This window comes from Nesoenas mayeri, assembly GCF_963082525.1.
Source record: "Nesoenas mayeri genome assembly, chromosome: 2".
Taxonomy (NCBI): domain Eukaryota; kingdom Metazoa; phylum Chordata; class Aves; order Columbiformes; family Columbidae; genus Nesoenas; species Nesoenas mayeri.
The window spans coordinates 77,149,285-77,173,239 of NC_137543.1; the positions used below are offsets into that span (position 1 = coordinate 77,149,285).

At 37.4% G+C, this 23,955-nt stretch overlaps 1 protein-coding gene across 1 annotated transcript in view; it reads right to left on the minus strand.

Annotated features, from left to right (window-relative positions):
* The window catches only part of CTNND2 (catenin delta 2), a gene marked incomplete at both ends in the record, with an annotated part of 526,522 nt that overhangs the window by 141,794 nt on the left and 360,773 nt on the right, over positions 1–23,955 (minus strand). Inside the window, one exon of the mRNA XM_080340633.1 lies at positions 10,197–10,410. Coding sequence (XP_080196759.1) covers positions 10,197–10,410 — 214 coding nt within the window. The remainder of the gene's footprint in view (positions 1–10,196; positions 10,411–23,955) is intronic.

The following is a 23,955-nucleotide window of genomic DNA, read 5'->3' on the forward strand; positions in this document are numbered from 1 at the left end:
TAAGTTCAAAATTGGCATAACAGAGGAGGAAGTTCCACCAATATTCTTGATAAAAATTTGTATCTGGTTACTGAATGAATACGTATACTTACTTCCCTGTAATTCACTTATTTATATGCACAGAAGTGGTTTTCTATCTGCCTACAAGATGACCCATGAAAAGTGCAAATTGAGCAAGACTGGGTTTCAGTGAATGTCATAAGCCAGCAGGAGTTTATGGAGCAGCAAGCAAAGCTGCAGCCAGATAGTTTTTTTTCATTCCCTTCCCCACTCATAGCCTTACAAAATAAAAACTTCATCCAAGAAGAAAGTGGTGTTTTTTGTTTTTGTTTTTTTTTTTTTTTAATCACAAATGAACACAGCTTAATCTTGGCCAAATATAAGAACATGACTACATATAACATAAGTAACATAAGCATTTCCTCTGAAAAGCTAACTCTTTTTTTTCTCTGTTACTGCTCTTTTCATTCCAAAATTACATCTAGGATATTAAAACAAAAAGGAGGAACTGATTTTAATATTGCTTGCAAACACATTCTGTCCAAATGCTATTTCATTAACTGGAAAAGTCTGTATTATTCTCACAGAACTGAATTTTGACCTAACATTGCTGCTTTCTTTTTGCTGCACACTTTTAAATAACATCTAACTATGGAAGGAAAGAACTGTCAGACATGTATGTTAGTCAGTTATTAGCTTCAATGTTAGACAGCAGAGGAATTACAAGAAGAGTTGACTTAAATTACTGTGGAAACACCAGTGGTTCCTGCTTGTTTTCCTAACTGACGAAATTGAACTGGTCCTATAAAACACAGAAGCCAAATCAAAAGCAATTAATTCAGAGTGAGAGAAACACAGGAAAAAAAAATACATCAACTGTTTTCAAACAAAATTTCATCCTAGCATATGACTAATAGCAATATCATTCCAAATTAAATACTTGATCAGAAAACAAGGAAACCAAATAAGCATGCATATGTGAATGGCCTCTGAACCTAAAAACAAACAAACAAACAAAAAAATTGGTGGCCACAGTGAAAAAAGTCATTTCATCTCAAAATGAAAGTGTTTCAGCATATCCTCAAACTTCCACTTTGTAAACAAAAAAATGAAATATTCAGATCTATTTCTAAACAAAAAGCATTTTAATGATAAAATTTAATTCTTCTGTTTTGCAAAGGATGAACATTTCAAACTGCAGAGTGGTTTTAAACCTGCAAGAGTTTCAACACTCCAACATTCAGGAAGGGGCATCAAAACTGTATGCTTAGCTGAATTTTTCCAGAGGATTACTACTTGCTGAAAAAGTTCAATGCAGCTGTCAAGCCATATGTTACAATAGATTTCCTCTATTTTCCGCCTAAGCTTCGATTTGACCAAAACAAAAGAAAATAAATAAATAAATAAATAAATAAATAATGAAACAAAAACAAAAAACAATCCGTTTATTTAGTGTATTAAAAAGCAAATTATGAAATCGGTTTCATCACCACATAAATCAAAATAACTTGAATGAACTTTCCAAAGAAGATGTGCATCTCACTGATTGTGCTCAGGAAAAATAGTGGTTTCTCTTTTAGACTTGGAAGTTGATGTGGTTTATACATGGGAGTGATCCCAGTGCCAGAGAGAAAAGGAGAGCAGAAAGGCACCACCTTGGGTTTTGAGTTGGGGCTGAGTGTGGTAAATTTATGACAAGTGGTTGGGCATTTGCTTGAGAAGGAGACAGGCTGTGATGAGAAAACTGATGAACCCATCCCCTGGCAGACCCCCAAGAGAGAGGAGAGAAGGACCCCCCTGCCAGGGGCCTCACGCTGCTCTCAGCCCAGACCTTGGCACCTTGGCTTCCCTTGGCACTTCTGGCTCCTCCCTGTTCACATCCAGGTAAACAGGCACTGCCAACCTGAGGAAAGTCTTCTATCACTGTTTTATCAGTATGTTTCCTTTTACCTGTAATAATACCTTGAATGTAACACCTTACACAATAAATCAGTGCCTCAGCCTGTTGCTAAGAGAGCAGGGCAGAAGATTTTAGAAAGCATCTATTTTAAAATCTCTCCTTATTTAAGTGGGAGCAGCAGGGGGTGAAGTAGTTAATCTGACAATTCACAAAAAAGTTGAGAATAACTCTTCATGAATACAACAAATCCTATCAGTGGATTTTCCCATTTTCAGAGACAAAATACTGACAACATATTGAGAAAGGGGCAAAGATTGCTGCATAATTAGACAGTAAATTGTAATAGATTTTGTATAAAATGATTCAGTTGAACTGTCAATATTGTTTGCATAAGTGTTATCTGATAAGACAGCATTATTTCTGAAGCAAAATTACACAATTTATTAAATTACTTTTAGATTTGCCATTATACATGAGCTATAAATAGGATGTGTTTTGAATGGCTCTAGAATTTCTTGAAGATGCTATAGCCTCTAAGTTGGAAACCAGTTTCCCAGTAACTTACGGGTGTAAGTTGTACAGTCGTTTACTTTGCTGGTTTGAAAGGAAAATGGCTGTGAAGATAGGGTGTGTCAGTAACTGACACAGTGGGTTCACAAGAAGACTTTATAAAATCTCAATTAATCCCTACTCTGAATTTGTTCGGAAATTACTTCCACAATTCTAGAAATGATGACAACATTTTATGTAGATGATGCTAAAATTTAAACTTTGCCAGACTGTAGAATCGTACTATAAATTACAAGTGTTCCTCTTTCCATGGCTGTGCCTTGTTATGGTACATCCAACAAATGTGGAATGTTAGTTGATTAGTCTGGAGAAGTACAAATAGATATTTAAAATATTTTCTAAAAAGTATGATGATGCAATAGCGATTTTTGAAGATTCTCTGTAGAACCTGAAAGTAATTGATTACCAGGGTGAAAAAGCAGAGTAGCCCTGTACCCCACTAACCAGGCCATTGTCCTTGTTAAGAAGAGGCCAGAGGGTTTGTACCACCTTGGTGTGACCTCTGAAGTTCAGCTGCTTCAAGTTGAGTTGGGGAACTTGGAACTTCAGCTTGATAAACTCTAATAACGTCTTCTGCAGACCAAGTGGTTTCATCTGTTCTGCTTTTCCTTAGCTTTGCATAATGGTATGGCATAAACATAAACTTAACTTCATTGAGGTAGCAGTAACAAACAGTTTTTCTGCATTCAGTGATTCCTCGGTTTCCTTTTTTTCCCCCCATAATAAGGTTTTAAATGTAACAGCAAGAAACCATAAACTATTCGATGCAATGTTTGAGCTGCGACGTGAAATGCACATTTTTACTGCAACTTGGGACTTGCAGGAGATTTGATGGAGTTTGGCATTTTATATGAAATTGTCACTGGCTCACAAAACTCAGGGCAGAGGTTGAAGAATGAAGAATACCTTGGTTAAAAGTACCTCAAGCAACGGGAGGGAGTCAAACTACTATGTCACCTTTGGGAATTGAAAAGGCTTTTGTACTTGAAGAAAGAAATACTGAATAAACTCTAAAATGTAATTCCTCTTTCAGACATTGGCTTCAATCCAGCATAAACAGATACAATTTTTCAGCACATGAATAATTTTATTAATGTTGAAAACAACTGTTACTTAAAACACCTAATTAGAAGTAAATTAGTAGAAAAGATTTAATCAACTTTTAAAATTGATTGTGGTAGGATATTGCACTTAAAATTACATCTATTTAAAGAAAAAAGTAGGAAAGATTTGTTAGATCTAGTAACCTTCAGATGTCCCTTTTGAATGAAAAGCATTTAAAACATAAAAGCAAATCTTAGTGCCTACGCAAGTAGATTTGAAAATTGTGAATTGTAGCCTAAATCTAAATTTAAAAAATAATTAAGCTTAAAGTCAGTAATTCACCAGCCTCTGTGCTTGGTAAGTTCCTCAAAGCACTTGTTTAAAATTATTACAGGGAATTTGCTTGTCTGCAGAGGAGAAATTAAGCAAGAAATGAATGAATGTCTTTTCTTGCCAAAAATCAACACAAGTACTTCTGAAAGCTGTGTTTTGTGCTAGCAGCTATCTCTCTCCATATTTAACCTTCCTAATTTCCTTGACTTAACAGGACAAAGTCAATTGGATGTTGGAGGTGGATGAGAAGCTAATTCACAGGGCTGTATCTTAAGAGGCATTTGTATACTTTCTGCATTTATCTCATTTCTTCATTTTCTTTAACTACAGAGAGTTATGTGCCCCAAATGATATCTGGCAGTCTTATTCTTTTAGCTAAGCACATCTTGAATCAAATTTACGTCAACTTTGTAGCAACAGTATTACCATGGTTACGCCACCATGACAGTTTAAGCACAAAGATAGCTCTTCATACTGTCTGCTTGAAAAATTTGTGATATGCAGGATAGGTAGGCAAACCTAAACCATATAATATCTTCACAATCTAATTTTCAGTTAATGTAATGCCAAAATCCTCTCCTTGGTTCCAAAAGCAATTCACTTTATTCATTTGTCTTCCTACCTATCTTTTTACACCAAATATCAAAAGACCTTTCACTGGCCAGGCTTCCTTATTCTTGCATTGCTCTATTATAACACTTGAATATAATTAATACATGGGACACTTAATATGATCAACACTGGCACGATATCCAACATAAACCTGAAAAAAACCTCAAAGTGATATAATAGAGATTTTAAGAATGATATCATTCTTAAATACTCTAAGAATGCAACTCTTGGAAGAATTTGATTCTTCTTTACTTAAGTCAGTGGGAAAGTCATCTCAGAGTGGAATAAAACAGCCTTTACTCATTTTTAGATCAAATTTCCAAAGAGCAATAGGGTTACAAATAGTTGCCACCTCTAAAGGAAAAGTTTATATCACAATAAAATTTCACATATTTTGTTTACACACTCCAGTAACCAAGATAATGTCAAGGGCACTTTTACAGAAAATTTTTAAATCAATAAACTGCTTCAAGATCCTAAGTACCAAAAAGTCATCCTTTTGCCATAATATTGTTAGATATGATTTACTATACAAAAAAAATCACAAATGTAATACCTTACAAAGACCAATTAGAAATAATATCGCAAATAGGAAACAGCTACAGGTGTGTGATTTTGACTTTGGGAACCCTCAACAAAAGAATTGCCATTGGACTAGGAACTTAAAAATTCTAAAGAATGGGACAGAGTTACCTAAAATAAAACCTTCCACTGAAGTAAGCCAAAAGGTCCATTTAAATAGAATACTTACTCCCTTAAACCTGTTTTAAACAATCACTGCAGGCTCACTGCCTTGCAATTACACTGATTAGCAAAGACTCAAAGGGACCTTCTGGAGTGTCTTGCCCACCCTGCCAACAATTTATGCACATACTAATAAGCAGTTTGCAATCAAAAGAAGGTTTAAACTGCAGCATTTACCTCAAACCAGACAGATATAAGGAGGGCAACATATAATTGCTTTCAGTAACACTGACAGACTATCAATAAGGTTATAAATACCTCATTATAAACATGTGGCATTTACTAAAAATGGAATAGAAGTGTAAAAAATCTACTTAATAATGTTGCATAACATAGAGTGACAACAAAGGACCAACCAAGCCAAGACACAAACTGGCTATGGCTGAAATTAAAGACAACACTAATGAATACTGGAATCCAAAAGCTGGGAAGTAAATGAAAAATTTTTCCTGTCCAACCTGACCATGGGCCAAATAGATTTGGACAACCAGTGCTTCTTCGGAAGGAACATCATGTACAAAACATCTTAGAATTTTTTCAGGAAGAGAGTATATGCTTTTTGATTCAGTGAATAAAAATGTGAATGAAATATACAGACTCTGCGTCTATCTATCTACATATAGTATAAATGTATAGTGTTTGTGTGTGGTTGTCTTTTTTGTTGGTAAATACGATCTTTTTCATAATTTATATATTTTCAGTAGACAATAATGAAATCTCTGACACTTTAATGTCAACCAAAAGAAACAACAGGCTGGCTGCCAGCAAAGAAAACTAAACAAAACAAAACACCAATTTCCTCTCTCATTATTTCTAGCTATATTTCTTTATCATCACGTGCTTTCTAAAAGTGGATCATCCACTTTTACCTTTCAATCACATACTGTATATCCAGTTTGAAAATGGGCAACACAGTCATTTAAGAGGCCTCTTTAAACAGTGTTGTTTCTAATTCAGCTAGTTTACTGTTCATGGGCAGAATCTGTGTTTCTAGTTGTGATGGATTTTGTTTGTCAAAATGAGAAGAACAGCAGTCTAAATCATTTTGTCTGAGACAGGTATCCAGTTATCAGATGGAGCTGATGGAATAAGGAGGCAGCATAGGCTGAATCTAGAAACAGCTGCTTGACCTCACCTGCAGAAGGCATCAATGGGATTCCTGTGTTATTCCTGCTAATTCTTCGCATTTTTCATGTCACTTTTTTTTTTTCCTGATAGTAAAATAAATAGAAAGAATGCTAAAATTGAATTTTGTGGAAGGGTTCATCATTAACTTTAACTCAGGAAAGGCAAGGGAATCACAAATCAGCTATTTGTCATCATTAACAAGCAAAAACATTTTTTTCTGCCATCTGCAGGATCTGTGCAAATTTCATACTGTGTTCTTGTCTATTTATATTTATTAGGAAAGTGTTAACATTTAATTATTTTAAAATAGAAGGGTTTTATTTTTTTCCTATTAACAGAAGCTACTGTGGAAACTAGTAGCACAGTGTTGGAGTGAAAAGATGGCTAAATTAAGTATGGTGCATCCAACTTATACTGACTTCTTTGTTTACAGACCTACCTAAAACTAGATACTGTACTTTGGCTTCTCCTTGACTCTGTGGAAATTACAAGAGGCTGTAAGTCATGCTGAAATCTCTATTTCTGTCAGAGTTTTTAACTTCCACGTAAACGCATGTATTCAGTTTGTACAGGTTCTTCTTGTAAAAAAGTTATTGCAGAAGTGTTTCTTGAAGAGTAATCTTTCAATATTTCAGGTGGTATTTCCTGGGCATTAACAAAATTTAATTTTACAACAGGCAGGAAGCAAACTTTCCTCTCGGCTTCTACATGGGAGCCTGCACCAAAACCAGCCTTGAAGCTGTAATACTTTGCAATAAGGTTCAGTTTGCCCCGTCCAAACATTTGAGCATGGTAAAGTTTTCCAATATTAGCCTGAATCCTCTGCTACCAAATAAGAGAAAGACAAGATTAAAAAAAAAATAAGTGAAAAACTCAGTTTTGGAGAGATTATGGCAGAAAGAAATCTCTGGAAAAGAGGAAAAGCCACAAACAGCGCTGAAGGCAATCCTGACAAGCAAAGAGCTACCCAGACAGAAAGCTGGCCTGCAGGTTTAAATATCCTACCAAAACCAGTCTTGAGATAGCTGGAAATTGAAATTATAATCTCCTTAGAGAGAAGCAACAAGAAGGAAGAAAATGTGCACGTTTGCAGAAGGAACTAACATCATGACTTCTATGCTTGTGTGTACGTACTTCATGGTACTTGGGGCAGGCAATGAATGCTTTGCTGCTATTCTGACAAACTGAGCTGCTGAAAAGCTCTCCTGCCTGTATTTCTTCCCTCACAGCTAAATGCCTACCCAGCGTGATTCACACCTTGGCCTTGGCCAGATTTCTGGGCAGGCCATTTAGAGTCGACAGGCTCAGCTCCCCATCCGTATAACTGAGATAATGACATGTCCCCACCTAAGAGAAGCGCTCTGAGGACAAATGCTGGAGGAGTATTTAGGGGCAGTGATGACAGAGCCTATACAAATTCCTAAGGTGAGAACTTTGTGCCCTCTCTAAAAGCAACAAACAAGAACAGCTTTTGCGTAGACAGGATGCACAATGAACATGAGATGGAAATGCTCAAGGTATGTTTGCTCCTAAAGCTCACATTTGCTATTATTTTCTCTGTACTTCCTTCAGGCTGTCGTGGCACTGCTGAAATCATTATCTTCTTGCCACCCCAACTCCGGAAGGCTGATGGGAAGGAGAAAGAACCTGTTATTTTTGCTTGTGCCCACCACTAAGACAATTTTTTCCATTCTTGAGGCAGCTGCTGTAGGAGCTATCTTTCCTTCTCCAGAAAGGACAGAGGGAAGAAATTTAACTGGGGCAGCTGTCACACTACAGCACTTTACAAATAAGAAAAAGAGAACTGATTCAGATGCACAATTCCAGCCTGTTTTCTGAGAGATGCAAGATGAGAGGTGCAGCTACGAGCATTGCTTTGGAAAGGAGCTTTGCAGAATACTACCACTACCAGGTTTGCATTTTCAAAGCAAGGGCTAGTGGACTGCATTCGGAAAGGTACAAAACCTGGCCAGGGAAAGCACTGGCCTTCTGGGATGCACTGGCTATTAAAAACAACAACCACAACAAAAATCAAAAACAGGCCCAGGAATAAAATCTTGAAATCTTGACTTTGCCTCCCACTGATGGTCAGTACCTACTCTTAGCAGTAACAGTTTGAGGGCATGCTTGCACACACTTCCTTTCTTTCTGTGGGAATTCAAAAAAATTTAACAACATACTGTGCAATGGAAGAGATAGAAACTGTAGCCTAGTATCTTTTCTTTAAATGACCTAATGACATTATGTGTTCCATCTACAGGCAGCATGGGAAGCGCCACTGTGACTGCTGAGCTGTACTGCTGATCTTCATTAGCAGTTTGCCACTTACTACTCAGAATCAATAGGCAGAATGTTCCCTGGAGCCAGGGTACAGACAACATAACCAAGACACAAACAAGTATGTTGAATCCAAAGCGGTGGTTACACTTTATTAGATCTGTCAGTAACTCTGTCACTCTGCAGGAGGCACCATGCGAGCTCCTGTAACACAATATCTCTGCCCCATTAATCCTGCCTAACAAGGACGAGGTGATAGGTGGTGTAACTATGGAACAAAAAAACCTATATGATAAGAATCTATAGTTAATAAAAGGAAGGAGGGAAGGAAGGAGGGAAGGAAGGAGGGAAGGGAAGAGGGAAGGGAAGAGGGAAGGGAGGAGGAAAGGGAGGAGGGAAGGGAGAGGGGAAGGGAGGGAGGGAGGGAAGGAGGGAGGGAAGCAGAAAGAAAGGAAGGAAGGCAGGAGGGAAGGCAGGAAGGCAGGAAGGAAGGAAGGAAGCTGGAGTCAACCAAAGGATGATAATCTTATCAATAGTATCCTAAATGAGGCCTGACCCACAAAGGTAAATGATTTCTGCAAAAGCATAGATCATTGTGTCTACTCTGTTGTTTCTATGACAGAAATTAGAACTTTTATTATGTATTTTAGTAGGAAAATCATAATGGAAATATGGACACTGTAAAATAGGGTAGTGAAAAGATCTTAAGATTTTATATTTGTTGCATTAAATCAATCACCACAGTGATGTCAGCAATCAAACAGAATGAAAAATAAAAAACCCCAACATCTAGCTTATGTTTTGCATTTTAAATAGGATAGCTTAGGTTCAAGTGGAAAAAAAATCCCTAAACATTTAAGATCAGTGCTGTTTGACATTTCTGTATTTCTGAAAACAAATAAACAAACAAAACAGCAACAACAACAAAACCCAAACAAACCAACAACAACAAAACTAAAAAAAAAAACCAAAAAGCAGTCTTAAATTTCATATGGGAAAATGTCCAAAAATACCTTTAAAAGATCAGATTCCACTATATCAAGAAAACAAACAGACTCTACCATTATCTGCAGGTTGTGTCTAACATACATCACATAGCATGCTACCAAATTTCAGAAAAAAATGCTTCAGAAAATGACACTGTCCATCTCTTCAACATGCTTTTTTATTTTCCTATCAGAACCACAAGAATGGTAAAGAAAAAAAAGGAGCAAATCCTCCTTGCCACTATATAGGATACGAAAGAAATTCATAACAGCGTCTAAGAAAATTCAGTAAAATTCAAATTCTGCATATGCAGCCCTACACCAGACATATCTGTACGTGGAGCACATCTTCTGCAAGAGCATTCACAGCTAACCAAGAACAAAGTGACCAGCAACCACAAGCTTAAACCATGTCTACATCTGTAAAATGTCTGTATGATACTGAATAAGGCTATTCATATATTGCATATATCCCAAGTGTTTTGTTACAGCAAAGAAGATGGTAATAAAATAGTTACTGATGGAGCAAATGGCATGCAGCACAGAACTGTGCTTGCAGGGCATATATAACATTTGAACAAAAAATACTGGAAGATTCAAACCTGTGACCAGTTCTCTGATTTCCAAATCTGTAGTCTTGCGGAGTAACCGTACTAATGCTGGGATCCCACCACAGTTTTTCAGAGCAATTTTGTTGTCATCATTTGCCTTCCCATATACCAAGTTTCTCAAAGCTCCACAGGCACTACGGTGGACTTCTGTCATCCGATGGTCCAATAGGTCCACCAGTAACTGTATTCCACCTTGTCTTCTTATCTGAAACAGGGCAAAGTGATAATCACAATATTAGGGAATGAACACCAGTATCACATATGCTACACAATTTAATTAAGCTGTGGCTTATGCAGGGTATGCTCAAGCAAAGGTTTGCTGGTGGACCCACAAAGCTGCTACGTTACGCTGCTTTTGATTCCTTGCATTATTTTTTTCAGTGGCAACACAAATGTACAATGACAAGCCTGAACTTCTGTAAAAGCAACCAAAAGTTAGTCAAGAGTGTTGCCTCATCAATATTTCTACAAGGTTCAGCAAGGTTTCCCTTGGCAAGGGTTTCTCTTGTGCTGGAGAAACATCATCTGCTTTGGACTGTGACACATCACAAGCTATAGAAACAAACACAAGACTATGGCAAACAAAAAAAAAGAAAAAGGCGCTTAATGTCACAAAGTTTTTAGAAGTACCTCCTTTTACATTCAATTTTTTTTTGAATGTGAGCACCTACTGTAGTCTCTCTAAGGATGTTATATCAATAAAATTGGGAAAAGCAACAATGAAAGGAAAAGGAAGAAGTCTGCACAAACATGAAGACAAAGATGATGGATAAACCTTGGAAAGCTTGTTCTATTATGACTGAGGGAGACCCTCAGGTGACGCAGGAAGTCTTATTCATTCCTAAGTTGGCCTAGAAAACAAATTTCTAAGGCAATATCTTATATAAAATATAATTCCGGAAAAAGCATAAAAATGTTTAAGGCAAATGATCAAGATGGTCAAGAATACCAAGAACAATTTATTGTAACATCTGTTTGCAACAAATCCATCTTTATTGTTCTCTGGCACTATTTGCTCCTCCAACAGTAACCAGTCTTCAATGTAATTTTAAGAAACTAGACTGATTCATAACTAAAGAGTGTAATGCTTTAGCTTCAAGTAAGTTATACAGACATTTCTGTCAAAATGTTTCTCCACGTGTTGTTGGCTAAGGTGCAAAGCAAGCCAGGCAGCCTAGCTGGCCATTTTACCACGTCCAGTAATATTTGCCTAAGACAGTAAAACAGAGACAATTACAAAGTGTTTTCAAAATTGCAGGAAAAGGTGAAACATTAATTTTAGAATCAAACTTTATGATGAAAAAGTTTTGAAATGTTTGTGAAGTTTTTCTTGCATGGGCCCATGTTCTTGGGGCTCTTTGCACTAGGGAGGCTTGGGGGTAGGCAATATTTAAACACTAAAATTTATTAGAAATTCATGGTCTATCTACTAGCTTCAAAATATTTATGTACAACCGATGTATGGTGTTTCATGAATCTAACAGAAGCTTCAACAAGGCCAAGTGCCGGGTCCTGCACTTGGGTCACAACAACCCCAGGCCACCCTACAGGCTCAAGGAAGAGTGGCTGGAAAGCTGCCTGGCAGAGAGGGATCTGGGGTGTTGATTGACAGCTGGCTGGATATGAGCCAGCAGTGTGCCCAGGTGGCCAAAAAGGCCAACAGCATCCTGGTTTGTATCAGGAATAGTGTGGCCAGCAGGACTAGAGAAGTGATTGTCCCCTTGTACTCAGTGTTGGTGAGGCTTCATCTCATTTGGGCCCCTCACTACAGGAAAGACACTGAGGTGCTGGAGAGAGTTCAGACGAGGGCGAAGAAGCTGGTGAGGGGTCTGGAGCACAAGTCTGATGAGGAGCAGCTGAGGGAACTGAGGCTGTTCAGCCTGGAGAAAAGGAGGCTGAGGGGAGACTTTATCACTGCCTACAGCTACCTGTAAGGAGGTTGTGGCATGGAGGGTGTTGGTCTCTTCTCCCAAGTAGCAAGTGATAGGACAAGAGGAAATGGCCTCAAGCTGCACCATGGAAGGTTTAGACTGGATATTAGGAAAAAATTATTCATGGGACAGGCATTGGAACAGGCTGCCCAGGGAAGTGGTGGAGTCACCCTTCCCAGAGGTATTCAAAAGATGTGTAGATGTGGCACTTGAGGACATGGTTTAGTGGTGGATTTGGCAGTGTTAGGTTTACGGTTGGACTTGATCATAAAGGACTTTTCCAACCAAAATGATTCTATGATTCACTGCAAAAAAAACCTAAAAAATTATTCAGCCTTTGAGGTTCTAAAATAGAGGTATATAGAATTACTCACTGGTATAACAGTTGTCTCTTTCTTCTACCAGCTTATCTGGCAAATTCCTGTTTTTGTAATAACAGCAAGACCCAGTAATAGAGTTTTGTAGTTAAAAAGTGTATATACTGAGACATTACAGTATTAAATTAAAATGTTTCAACGTCTATAGAGTTAAAACACAGCTTTGGGCTACATGCCAAAATGATAGTGTTTAAAGGTAAACTAACATATTTTCCCTTAGTCATTATATCAGTATATCGCGTCTGACGTTCTGAGCAATATGCACGTCACCTGGTAGACCACTGCAGACAGCACTGCATGGAGAGTGCAGAGATGTGAATGGACATTGGTAAAATACATCAACTGCAGGCAGAAAAATTCATTAATCTTTTTTGAGAGTCCATGCTACTGCTGCTCAGAGAAACCGTGACATCTTTCAGTTTAGAAACCAGAAAAACAGATCAAAGAGAAAAGGTACTGCAATGTATCTCAACAGTCAAAACTTTATACATGTGAACAGGGTGACTTGCAATGAAATAATTTGCTACTTTTCAAGCCAGGAACAATTTATCTGGAAGAGTGGGGGATGAGGTTTGTTTGTTTGCTTGTTTTTTTGCAATCCATCACCATTTAATCTTCAGGTTAAAATATGTTTGCCTCCCCTACTATGATACCTTGGTTTCAAAACCAAGCATACTACCTGAAGAGCCACCTACATGACAAAGTAGATGACATTTACTGAAACAGAGTAGGAAAAAAAAAAATTCTGCATCAGTTCTACAAAAGGTCAACCAACTACTGCACTTCACACGTCAACCTCTGACAAGAAACAAGATCTGATAGAAGAAAGAACACAAAAAACACACAAGTTGTACGGCTGTGATGAGTAATATTGGGAACGACAGAATGGAAACATGCCTGCTGATATTTTTAAAGTACAATATGCTGAATGAATATTTTAATTGCTTCACTGCTAAAAAAAAAGGGACTATTAATGAGAAGAAGTATTAACTTTGCAGCAAAAATAATTCTGAACACTACAAATACATCTGAGGACTCAAAGGGCTCTGCCTCTGTGCAGAGGGATGCTGTGCCTCTGCTGTTTTACCCACTCTCTTTGTGGGACACAGACAAGTGGCATCTCATGTTCTTCAGCTGTTTCTCTCATGGACACTATCAGGTAACAGGTTTTGCTGTCTTCTGCTCATTTCTTAGGGAAAATGTGTGGGTTTGCCACATTCAGGTGATATTTCTGAGCTGCACCATCCCCTTTCAGTTATGGTATCTGACAGCACACCAGTATTCAGCTCATGCAGTTCCTCCCCTCCCAGGAACCTAAAGTAAGCAGCTGACTGAAGTGATTCAAAGACACTTTCTTAAAAGCAAAGACATTAAATATTCATCTAAAATGTATTTCTGTCAGGAAAAAAAAAAAAAAAGTATTTATAATACAACAGAAATGAAACAAAAGTTACGTAACACTTTATCTAACTTGACAAAATTTCTTAAATTCTACTGAATAAAGAACCTATTCTTACCTGGGAAATATAAGACTTATTTTGCAAACTTTCTTTGAATTTCCAGGCTTAGATACTTGGCAAAGTGGCTGTGTCAGGAAAGGAGAGATGAAGCTGATTCTTCACAACTGGGAGCTCAGTTTGTGATGCTGTGCCTTATCTGGGTTACATTCTTACTTTGTTTTTTTTGTTTGTTTTTTTCACCAGAAATCTCACCTCATCTTTGTGTTTCCATCACATATCTATATAGCTGTTTAATACTATATTCTCCACCAGGTTTAAGTGTGCCTGACAAATTGTGAGATTGTGATGGATATTACCAGAATCTATTTACATTCAAGGAAACCGAGGCAAAGGAAATAAAATTCTTTGTTCAAGTCCTTTATGGAGTTAGATCCACAGCCTGGAGGACAATTTTGACCCAGTGAGTCTCCTGGGGCAGATCTCAGCTGCGCTAAGTTGTCACTGCTCCAGTGAGATCAACAGCAGCACTAGTGCAAAAATGTCTTTGCCATGAACATTGTGATGGGTGAATAAACAGCAATTTTCACCAATGGGGCAACAAATCCCAGCCCCCCAAAGGACTTTCGATAGATACTTCCGTCTCTCTCCTGATTTTATATGAAGAGAACATTTCTTAATGTAATATTTATTGACACATCAGTACCTGCTGTGATTCTACATCCAGGAGAAAAAGGAAATAGAATACACTAGTGTCTGCTTGCCTGCCACAACCAAATGATCAGGATAGTACCAAGTTATCAGATGATAAAGGAGACCAAATCTGTTCTTGCACAGAGTTCTCCCAGAGTTGCCACTTCTGAAGTCAAAAGAATTACCTTCAACTCTACTGCACAAATGAGTTCACCAAGTCATTTAATGAAGTTTACTCTTCAGTTAGAGCAGCTGATGAGCAGGACAGGAGATCTGGGAAAGAGGTATCAGAGACACTGTAGCTCTAGGGGATAGATACTGCTGAGACTAGGGTCTGAGGATCTGCTACTGGGCAGACCAAAGGTCTGAGCCAACTACCAGGGAGACTTCTTTGTGTCTGTGTGTGTGTGAGATGAGACCTGCCGGCAAGCTTTGAGCCTGATTAGCTGGAGAGTAAGTACCATATATTATTGTTTGTGTTCATCTGTTGTGTGACCTAGGCTTCTTTAACGGATACACCCCACAAAATGAATAGGGATGCTTTTATTTCTAAGGTGATCTGTATCTGATTAATTTCTCATTCATTTAGTGTATTGATTTTGTATATGTGTAATATATTTTAGTATATACTACACTATGCTCAAAATTTTAACTGGGTTACGTGTTCAGCCTTATACCATGTTTACTGGAGGACACAGAAAAAAAGAAATCAGCAGGTGGCTTGTTAAACTAGTCTAAAGAAGTGCCCACCTTCTGATGCAACACCAGAATATGTCCTGCTCCATTTCCATGCAGCAGTTAGAATTTGGCCCCAGTCACTCTGAAGACTATTAGCACTACTCCCATGGATGGGAGGTGGTGATTCATGTAGCATTCAAGCAGTACTTTTACACAAAGGATATGGTGGAGTCAGTGGATCAAATACAGAGCTCCGTTAAAAAAAAAAATCCAGAGACCTCCCCCAAGGAATATTTAGCTCCCTTTGGGAAAGTTGGCTGGATCTACAGTTTTGGTATCTTCTCTCTGCTTTGTATTACACTGGTTAAAGATAACCTTTACTCTGAGACTATTCTGGTCAAAGGATACTTTCTGTGCTCTAAAATGAACTGACAGAAGGACAATTTATGAACATGGGACTTCTTGGGGAAAAAACCAAACAAACGAACAAACAAAAAACATTAAAGTGTAAGCATTGTATAAAATATTGCAGCCTTCTTAAATTACCTTTTTTTTTTTTCATGACAAACGCATGCCAAAGCTTGCACAAATTGTAACACAGCTTGAAACTGAATTATTGTCAGACATAAGCAGTAAGAGCATTACAGTCCATGACCTTAATTGGCAAAACATGCTACCTGTCACTGATTCAGCACAGAAGCCACACTGTTACTCCAGGCTTTCTGTTTAAAATCTAACAACTGGATGTGAAAACTCAACTGGCTTGCTTCCCTAGGGATAGGGAAGCTTTGTTGAAAAAGTGAGGATAACTAGAACTGTCGGACTGAGCAGAATTCATGCTTTGACTTAAAACCAAAAGTATTATTTTGCCACATTCAAAAGGAGAGATAACTTCTCAAATGTAAAAAAGAAAAAAGTATAGGTGAGTGATCTTTCTTTGCATGAAGGTATCAGAAAACTGTCCCTGGAATCTGGCAGTTGCTTACGGTTTTGCAAAAGCAGAAGCAAAGTCAAAGCAAATAGATGCTAGCTGTTTTGACTGTTACTACTGCTTTGTACTCTATTTTGAAATAAAAATGATTCTGTTCCTCCCAGCAGCAAAGAACAGAACCAAAATCCTCTTTCAATTGCTGCATAATGAAAATTGCCTCTTCCATCCCTTGGAAGGCTGTAAAAATCAGAGCTAGCTATACAAAAAGGAAGAAAAATGAAGCTTCAAGTTTTAAACAGTTTAGGCCAAGATTGTTAGATAATGAAGTATTCCAACACAGCCTAAAAATATTGCTGTGATAAAAACCAAAACACCCTTCCTCTTCTATTTATACTCAGCAAGTGGGTATCTGAGATATTGTTCAGATTTTGCCAACAGGTATAACTGAAACATCCTCATCTGCCTTTAACTTTGACTACCCTGCCTTATAAAATAAAATATAATGGAAACAGAAGAGGTTTAAGAACAGGTGACAAAAATTGTTAAGAGACTGACAAAGTGATAAAGGGTGTTTTCAAAATAATACAATCCCCTCTTCCCAGTAAGACATTAAATGTGCCACCATTAACAGCTCCCCAGCCCTAATATGAAGATTAATTAATGGCTAAATGCTCACTTTGTGCATTTTTTTAATAATTACTTTTGAACAACTCTTCCTCCAAAGGAGGTGAAGGAAATCTAACAACAATCAAGCCTTTTTAGGCATCATAGATAATAATTGTCAGCTTAATTGTCATAACACACCACTCATTCCTTGACATTTCCATGATGAAGAAAGCATGTTTCGATATATCAAAATACAAGTGTTTAAACACATGGAATTATTCTTAATGCCACTCTGTTACATCTGGAACAGAACTGAAAAATAACTGTTAGCACAGGTGACAGTTCATATCCAATGAACTCCAAATGGAAAGGACAATTCAATTTAAGACTGAATCTGGAAATTTTTAGTAATAATTGGTTTTAATGTTCTTAATGCTGGTTTTCTAACTAGCAGAGTGAGTGCTTATTACTTCACATGCAAATGGATTCTGAGCAATTCTATTGCATGGGCATGGGAAGGAGAAACTACAAGTGAGCAGAACCAAATGGCAAAAGGCTTTTTAAGCAGTGGCGGGCAGTGTGGTGTTTCTGAGACACTGACCACGGCCACCCTGCTCCTCTCAGGCCCCACGTCAGAGCAGACCGATGTGCCCACACAGCCCAGGGCACTCCTGGGAAGTCCATGAGGCTGCTGCCCCCACAGCAACTTGACTGCACTGACCCCTTAGAGTATTCATAAAATTATTACACTGCTAGATTTTTTTCCTGCAATTCCAAATCCTCTCCATGAGACCTTGCTGTTCATTACCTTTGCCTTGTTTACATCACTAAAATGATTTTCATCTAAGAGGAAAAAAAAATCCCATGTATTTTTTGGAGAATGGTTTGGAAGGTGAACCTTACCAGTTAGTTTCAGAAGGCTGATTCCTAAAGGGAATTCCTTCTTGAACAGAAGAAAATAAATCTCCATCAAAACAAAATATGGGAATAATATTTAGCATAATATATCTCTCAAGAGAAATGTACTGGTTCAAACTTCAATTCCTCTCCACTCTTTTGTTCTGATGTGCCTGTGGAATGGCAGGTAGACAATACAAAATCCGTACATTGTGAACACACATGAGATTTATTACAGACAAATTTACCTGTAACATCATAGGGTAATTTAGTCTCATTAGCAAAGTAATTTGCTACAAGTTTAAAAAAGTACTGAGCAATTTTAGTTTAAAATGAAGTGGAATGTTATGCAAATTGCTGCATTAACTCCAAAGTCTAATTTGTTTAAGGAATCTAAATCAGAGTTTGGATCTAGGTCCCATTTAAGGATGGTTTTGTAGAACTATCATTAACAACTTGTTAGATCAGACACAAAGGCAACATGAAGCTGTGAACAGGCATAATTTAAATAAATTCAACCACTGGTATGTATACAATGTTCTGCTTCAAGTTAAATAAGAATTGTTCCCTGTGTGCTCAACTGCCATGTGTGAGGAGGAAAGGGATCTTTGCTCTGTGTCCACAGAAATCGGGTAGGTCCTCATGCAACACATGAGGACACACAGCATGAAGTCAATGCTCAGGTTTTCTTCTGGGAGTGGATATTCTATTTCTGTTATCAAGTGACTTCTTTAGATCCTGCGATCAATGTGTGGGGTTAAAAGAGACTTGGAATCCAAGTTCTGAACAGGAGGAGACTCAAAATCATGTTCTAAAATTGCCCTGAAAAGGTATGAATAAATGTGCTGCTTTCTCAGTCAGTAAGCCTTAATGTATTCTGCACTGTGATACATTTTGTTTTTCACGCTTGGTAGGAAGGATATGCCTATTATAAATCAAGGTTTTAGCATGATTTTATTTTTTACTAAAAAAATCTTTGGCTAGGCATAAGTTACCTACACAAGTAAAGCAGTTTACCCTAATACTCATAAAAAACCGTTAAATTTGTAGGCCAACACAAACATTCTATTCTGAATCTAAACATAAAGCATTAGTGGGATCATCCAAATAACACTCCTAACCACAGGTGTAGCGCTGACCTAACGTGCTTGCCTGCCTGTGAAGGTATCAGAAAAGCAATTTTCAATCCCATTATTAAAAGCAATATCTCCCCAAGTGAACAGATTGGAATTGACCTGCATTAACAAAGCTTCTCAGGTTTTGAATCACTGGGGGTATAAACTAACACTGAGGAACACACACAAACTAGGAAAAAATAGCCACAAGCCAAAGACCTTCTAAGGTATTATAATTACTTGATTTTAATTTGGAGGTTTTGCTTTTCAAAACAGTCAAAAAAGGTGAAATACTAAAGAAGGCTCAGCAGTGTTCATTTTATAAATGATGCAGTGGTAATATTAATTTAGGATGCAAAGACATTGTGCATTACTCAAGCACCGATCTAGTACTGTCTGAAGATAAATGAAAAGTGACAATCAACGTCAAGTGTTTGGATCATTTACTTTCAGGTATTTAAAAAGAATTAAACATCTATTTGAGAATGAAGTATTACATTTATTATTGGCGAAGAAAAATCAACATATATACTTTGCCTAAGAACATCCTGGTATTCCTATAACCAGAGTCCTAGTGAAGTTAAATAAGATGCAGAAAATTCAACATTTTTTCATGTAAAGAAAAAGTAACTTTTTTTTTGATGAATGCAGTTAGTACTTCAAATATTCTAACAGAAGACTTAATAATTTAGGAAAATTTCTGAAGCTGAAGTCAACTGTATTCAGTTAAGCATGTTATTAATGGGATTTACTTGATGTGAACACAAATACAGTCTTGAAACAAGGTGGCCACCAATAAGACCACAGAAAATTCCTTTTTTTTTATTCTTTCAGTCAGTTAAGTCCAAACAACAGAACAACTCTATCTGATTTTCAGCTCTAACTGGAAATTCAAAAAGATCCTTTCTTTGATGCTTGCAGTAGCTATCGCAGTTTGCCTCACAGACTAAACAACACACCCCTTCTCAGATTAAAAACACATTTACAATTTATTACATCAAGCATCATACTGCCCCCTGATGACCTCTGCTCCCATAACATTCTCTTTAAACAACAGGTATTCTCTCCTTATAACTAATGTATTATCCTCCAAAGAATCTCTCAGTCATATGAGAATGTTCTGTTTTAAAAGTATTTGGAGGGCCAGTTCCTGCCTCAAAAGCTAATGAATGCATCCTCACAACATGCCTCTTTGGCAGGAAATTTTGCTAACAGAAACTCAGGCACGTAAAATTAAATTATTTGCCTAAGGTCAGAAAGGCAGACTGTGGCACAGCTATGGCTATGAGCTGTAATTTAAGAGTTGCGGTGCAAAGCTGCAGTGCAGAATCTTTCCTCCATCTCCCCCTCAATGTATTATAAATGTAGCAGAAGTCACCACAAGTAAACCTATCTCATATCTAATGTACTTTGTAGTGCTCACAGTTCAATATGCAAAATTATATAGGTATGTATATATATGTAAGTATTATAATAAGTGTGTGTGTATACATATATATACTTGTATTGGTTTGAACTTCTTTTTTCTCCTTTGTCTAGCTCAGGTTCTCTTTGCTTTTAAAATCCACAACTTTCGTCTGATTTTTTTCTAAATCTCCTATACTCTTTGAGCATAGCCTATATCCTATACTCCTGCACTTGACCCAGGCCACATGTAACACAGACGTCCAGGAGGCCCCAGCAATGTTCTCTGTCTTCTTCTCTATTGCTTTCCTTACTCTTAACCTTCCATTTGCTTACTGAACTGCCAAGAAGCTTCAGATGACACTTTCCAAAAGCTGTCCAACATAACTCAAGACCTCACTCTTTCAACCAGCAGAATACAGAAAAAACACATAGAAATGAGAATCAAGCAAAATAAAAGTCACCAAAATACCATCAAAAATAGTGCCACTGCACTGCGAACTTGAGTTGCAGCAATTTTTTACTTGGTCCTGGACATGAGAATAGTGAAATAGCAGTTTTGGAAGAAAAAAAAAACCCAACAAAACACAAACCCCAAACAAACCTCATCCCAAAACCCATAATACTTTTGTGTGTGGAGTAAAGAGTGTGTCCCTTTCTTTGGGGCCCTCCTTGGTTAACCATGTGTCCACAGTCTGTCCAGTGAAGCCACCAACCAGATCCAGTGGTCCTGCTGGTGTTGGTGGGCAACATCCCCACCTGTTCTTCAGCAACTGCTGTAGCAGCAACAGCTCAAGCATAAGGGGCTGATTCGGACCTATTGTGTCATTTATCATTTTGCATGAAATATTTCTTTATATATGTTAACTGATGGTTACAGTGGGTGTTACAATCCTTACTTTTTATACAGATGAGCATGCAGGAACAAATCCAATATCTTTGTGAAACTAATAAACCTTGTCATATTCCAGATAACTTTCAAGCCATATCTCACAGATGTAACGCATCTCTATATCTGCCTGAACCAAGGTCTCTACAAGACACCAACCTTAGAAATGTCAGCCATTTATCAGTAAGTAGTACTTTTCCAGGATGAGAGGAAGGAAAGGATCTGGCCCATGATCAGTAAAAAAGGTACAAAACTTCGCAATTTCAAAATGGACATGTTTTTAATATCTTGGGTTTATGATTTTTTTTTTTTTTCTTTTCCTCCTTATGTGATATTATACCAGTGTAAATCCTAGAAGAGCAGGACTGACTTCAGCAGCATTGCTATAAATTGACTCTGAGATTACATTAAGGACATTCTGGTGCAAGTGACTTCAAATATTTTTCTGGATATACAGGTAGGCATTTTGATTTTAGAGCCTTAGGTGTCCTTTTTCTTCTACAAACCTGTGCCTTCTGCTGCAGCCACTCTTGGTAGCTTAGTAACAGCTGTGGCTTTGTATTTTTCAACACATTTTGGAGACCAGCTTACGGTCTTTACTTTGGCTGTTTCATTGGAATGGCCTTTTTATCAGGACTATGGTTCACCTTATTGAAATAATTTTTCTGCCAGCTTTTCTACAGATATGTTGAGAAAGCATCAAATTACAGATATTGATATCAATCTAGGTTATTTTATTTCTATGTATAGCGTGCAAAGTCTTACTGTGGCTTGCTGGATGACGAGAACAGTAATAAAAAGATATGCTCTACAATAGGAAAGTAATCCTCAGCATTCATACGTCAGCTTAATAAATCAGAGAAGCAATTGGCAGAAGAGTTATGAATAGGAAGAAATCCATGGTATATATACTAAAACATCATATTGCTTGAAAAAGCTGCAAATATATTTATTGCCCATTCAAAATGTGGGAACATCATATTACGTACGTCAAATGAGACTTTCAGTGTGTATTACCTTTCCTTCCCTATCACCTAATATTTTCAAATGCAAAATGCAAAGCTTTTACAAATGTTTTAATACAACTGGGCTGTTTTTTCCCTCAGACCAGTGAAAAGAGATTCACGACAGTGCAACGTTCTTACTGCATCTGCTGCGTGCCACAGAAAGTCGTACAAAGGCATCAATCTTGCAGACATAATTCTGATTTTTTTTCCTCTCCTAACTGCATGAAAAACATTATCAACAGATGTTCACATCTGAATTTTCTGGCTAATTGAATTTATCGCCTAAAATTCTCTTCTGTGTGGTTACCCATTCAGAGCAAACTCTGGCTGCCCAAAGCTGAAAAAGGTAAAACCTTCAGCCACTATTCTCATTTCCTGCACGGCAGATGCTCTAGGAGCAAATGCAAAACCCAGATAAATAGAAGATGCAGACAGGTTTTGTTCAAGACCTTGCTCACTCCCTTTAGCCCACAAGAAGACAAGAGCCAGGCCCCTAAACAGCAGCAAAAGAAGGGTCAGGCTCAGTATTCCAAAGATGTTGTTCATAATTAAAAGCCTGATTTTGGCTTGCTTTGGTTCTAAATAATCGTTGCTGATTATCTACTAGCATCATAGAAAAATGTATCTTAAAGAGGAATTTATGGGAAGAATGTGCAAACTTTGTCCATTGGGCTAATCCCTGAAGAGGGAATAACTAGGGGAAAGAGAAACATGAAAGCAGTGTTGAAAAGCAGTGTGTGTGGTAAAAACAGAGACAGATATTCTCAATATTAAACCCACTATTTTGCAAAATAATACTGTTTTCAGTCACTGTAAATTTAGTCGATTCAGTCTCTTCGTGAGATGAGAATGATGTAACATTAGAAAATGACTGAAAACAACAGAAAAGCAGCAAGCAAAATGTCTAATTTTTACTTATCCAGCATTAACTCAGAGAAAAAAACCAACCACAACTAGATATTCAATTATGTTTATGAAATCATGTACTCTTGTTTATTTATTTCTGAAATGATATCACTCTACAGGACTGATACATTGCCACTTTATTGGGCTGATACTTTATTTCCACTTGAGGCTATTTTTCAAAAGAAACAGTTTTGAAATGTGAATGCAATAAACCCAAAGCATTAATCAAGATCCTTAGCAGAGCAGAGGAGTAAAATACAAGCAGTGGCCCTTGCAATCTGTCACTAGTTTGCTGTGCAGTCTTCAGTTAACACCCCAACTCTTCAATTTCTGCTTATAACTGAATGTTATCCCAGTGGGGTTTGTCATTAATTCATTTATTTAACAATTGTAATATTTTCCTAATCTTACATCAAGTAAAATATATGCCAGGTGCATAGTAAATCATTATTATAATTCAGGCAAGGTATTCTGACAATGAAATCAAGAATAACCACGGTTAAATGACCCCAGAGGGATCTCAGAGTGTAAAATACCAGAGTGCTACAGAAAGCACAGATTGTGGGGACACAGCATTGCACTCACATGCATTAATATACACTCTTAATAAGTGTAAAGACTGTGCCCCAAAAAAATGATGTGCACTGTATCATCAGAAGAGATAAATGTCATAAAAGCATAGTGCACAAATTAGATTGTGAAACAATGGAGGTATGCACTCAGAAATGCTTTTGAAGGCAATATGATCAGTTTAAGATTTAATTCCCTGACAGAAAAGAAAAAAAAGTGAAAGTTAAAAGATCTAAAGCAAAGTGAAAAGGCATAATAAGGTGTACCATTTTCTAGCTAACCATGTTTC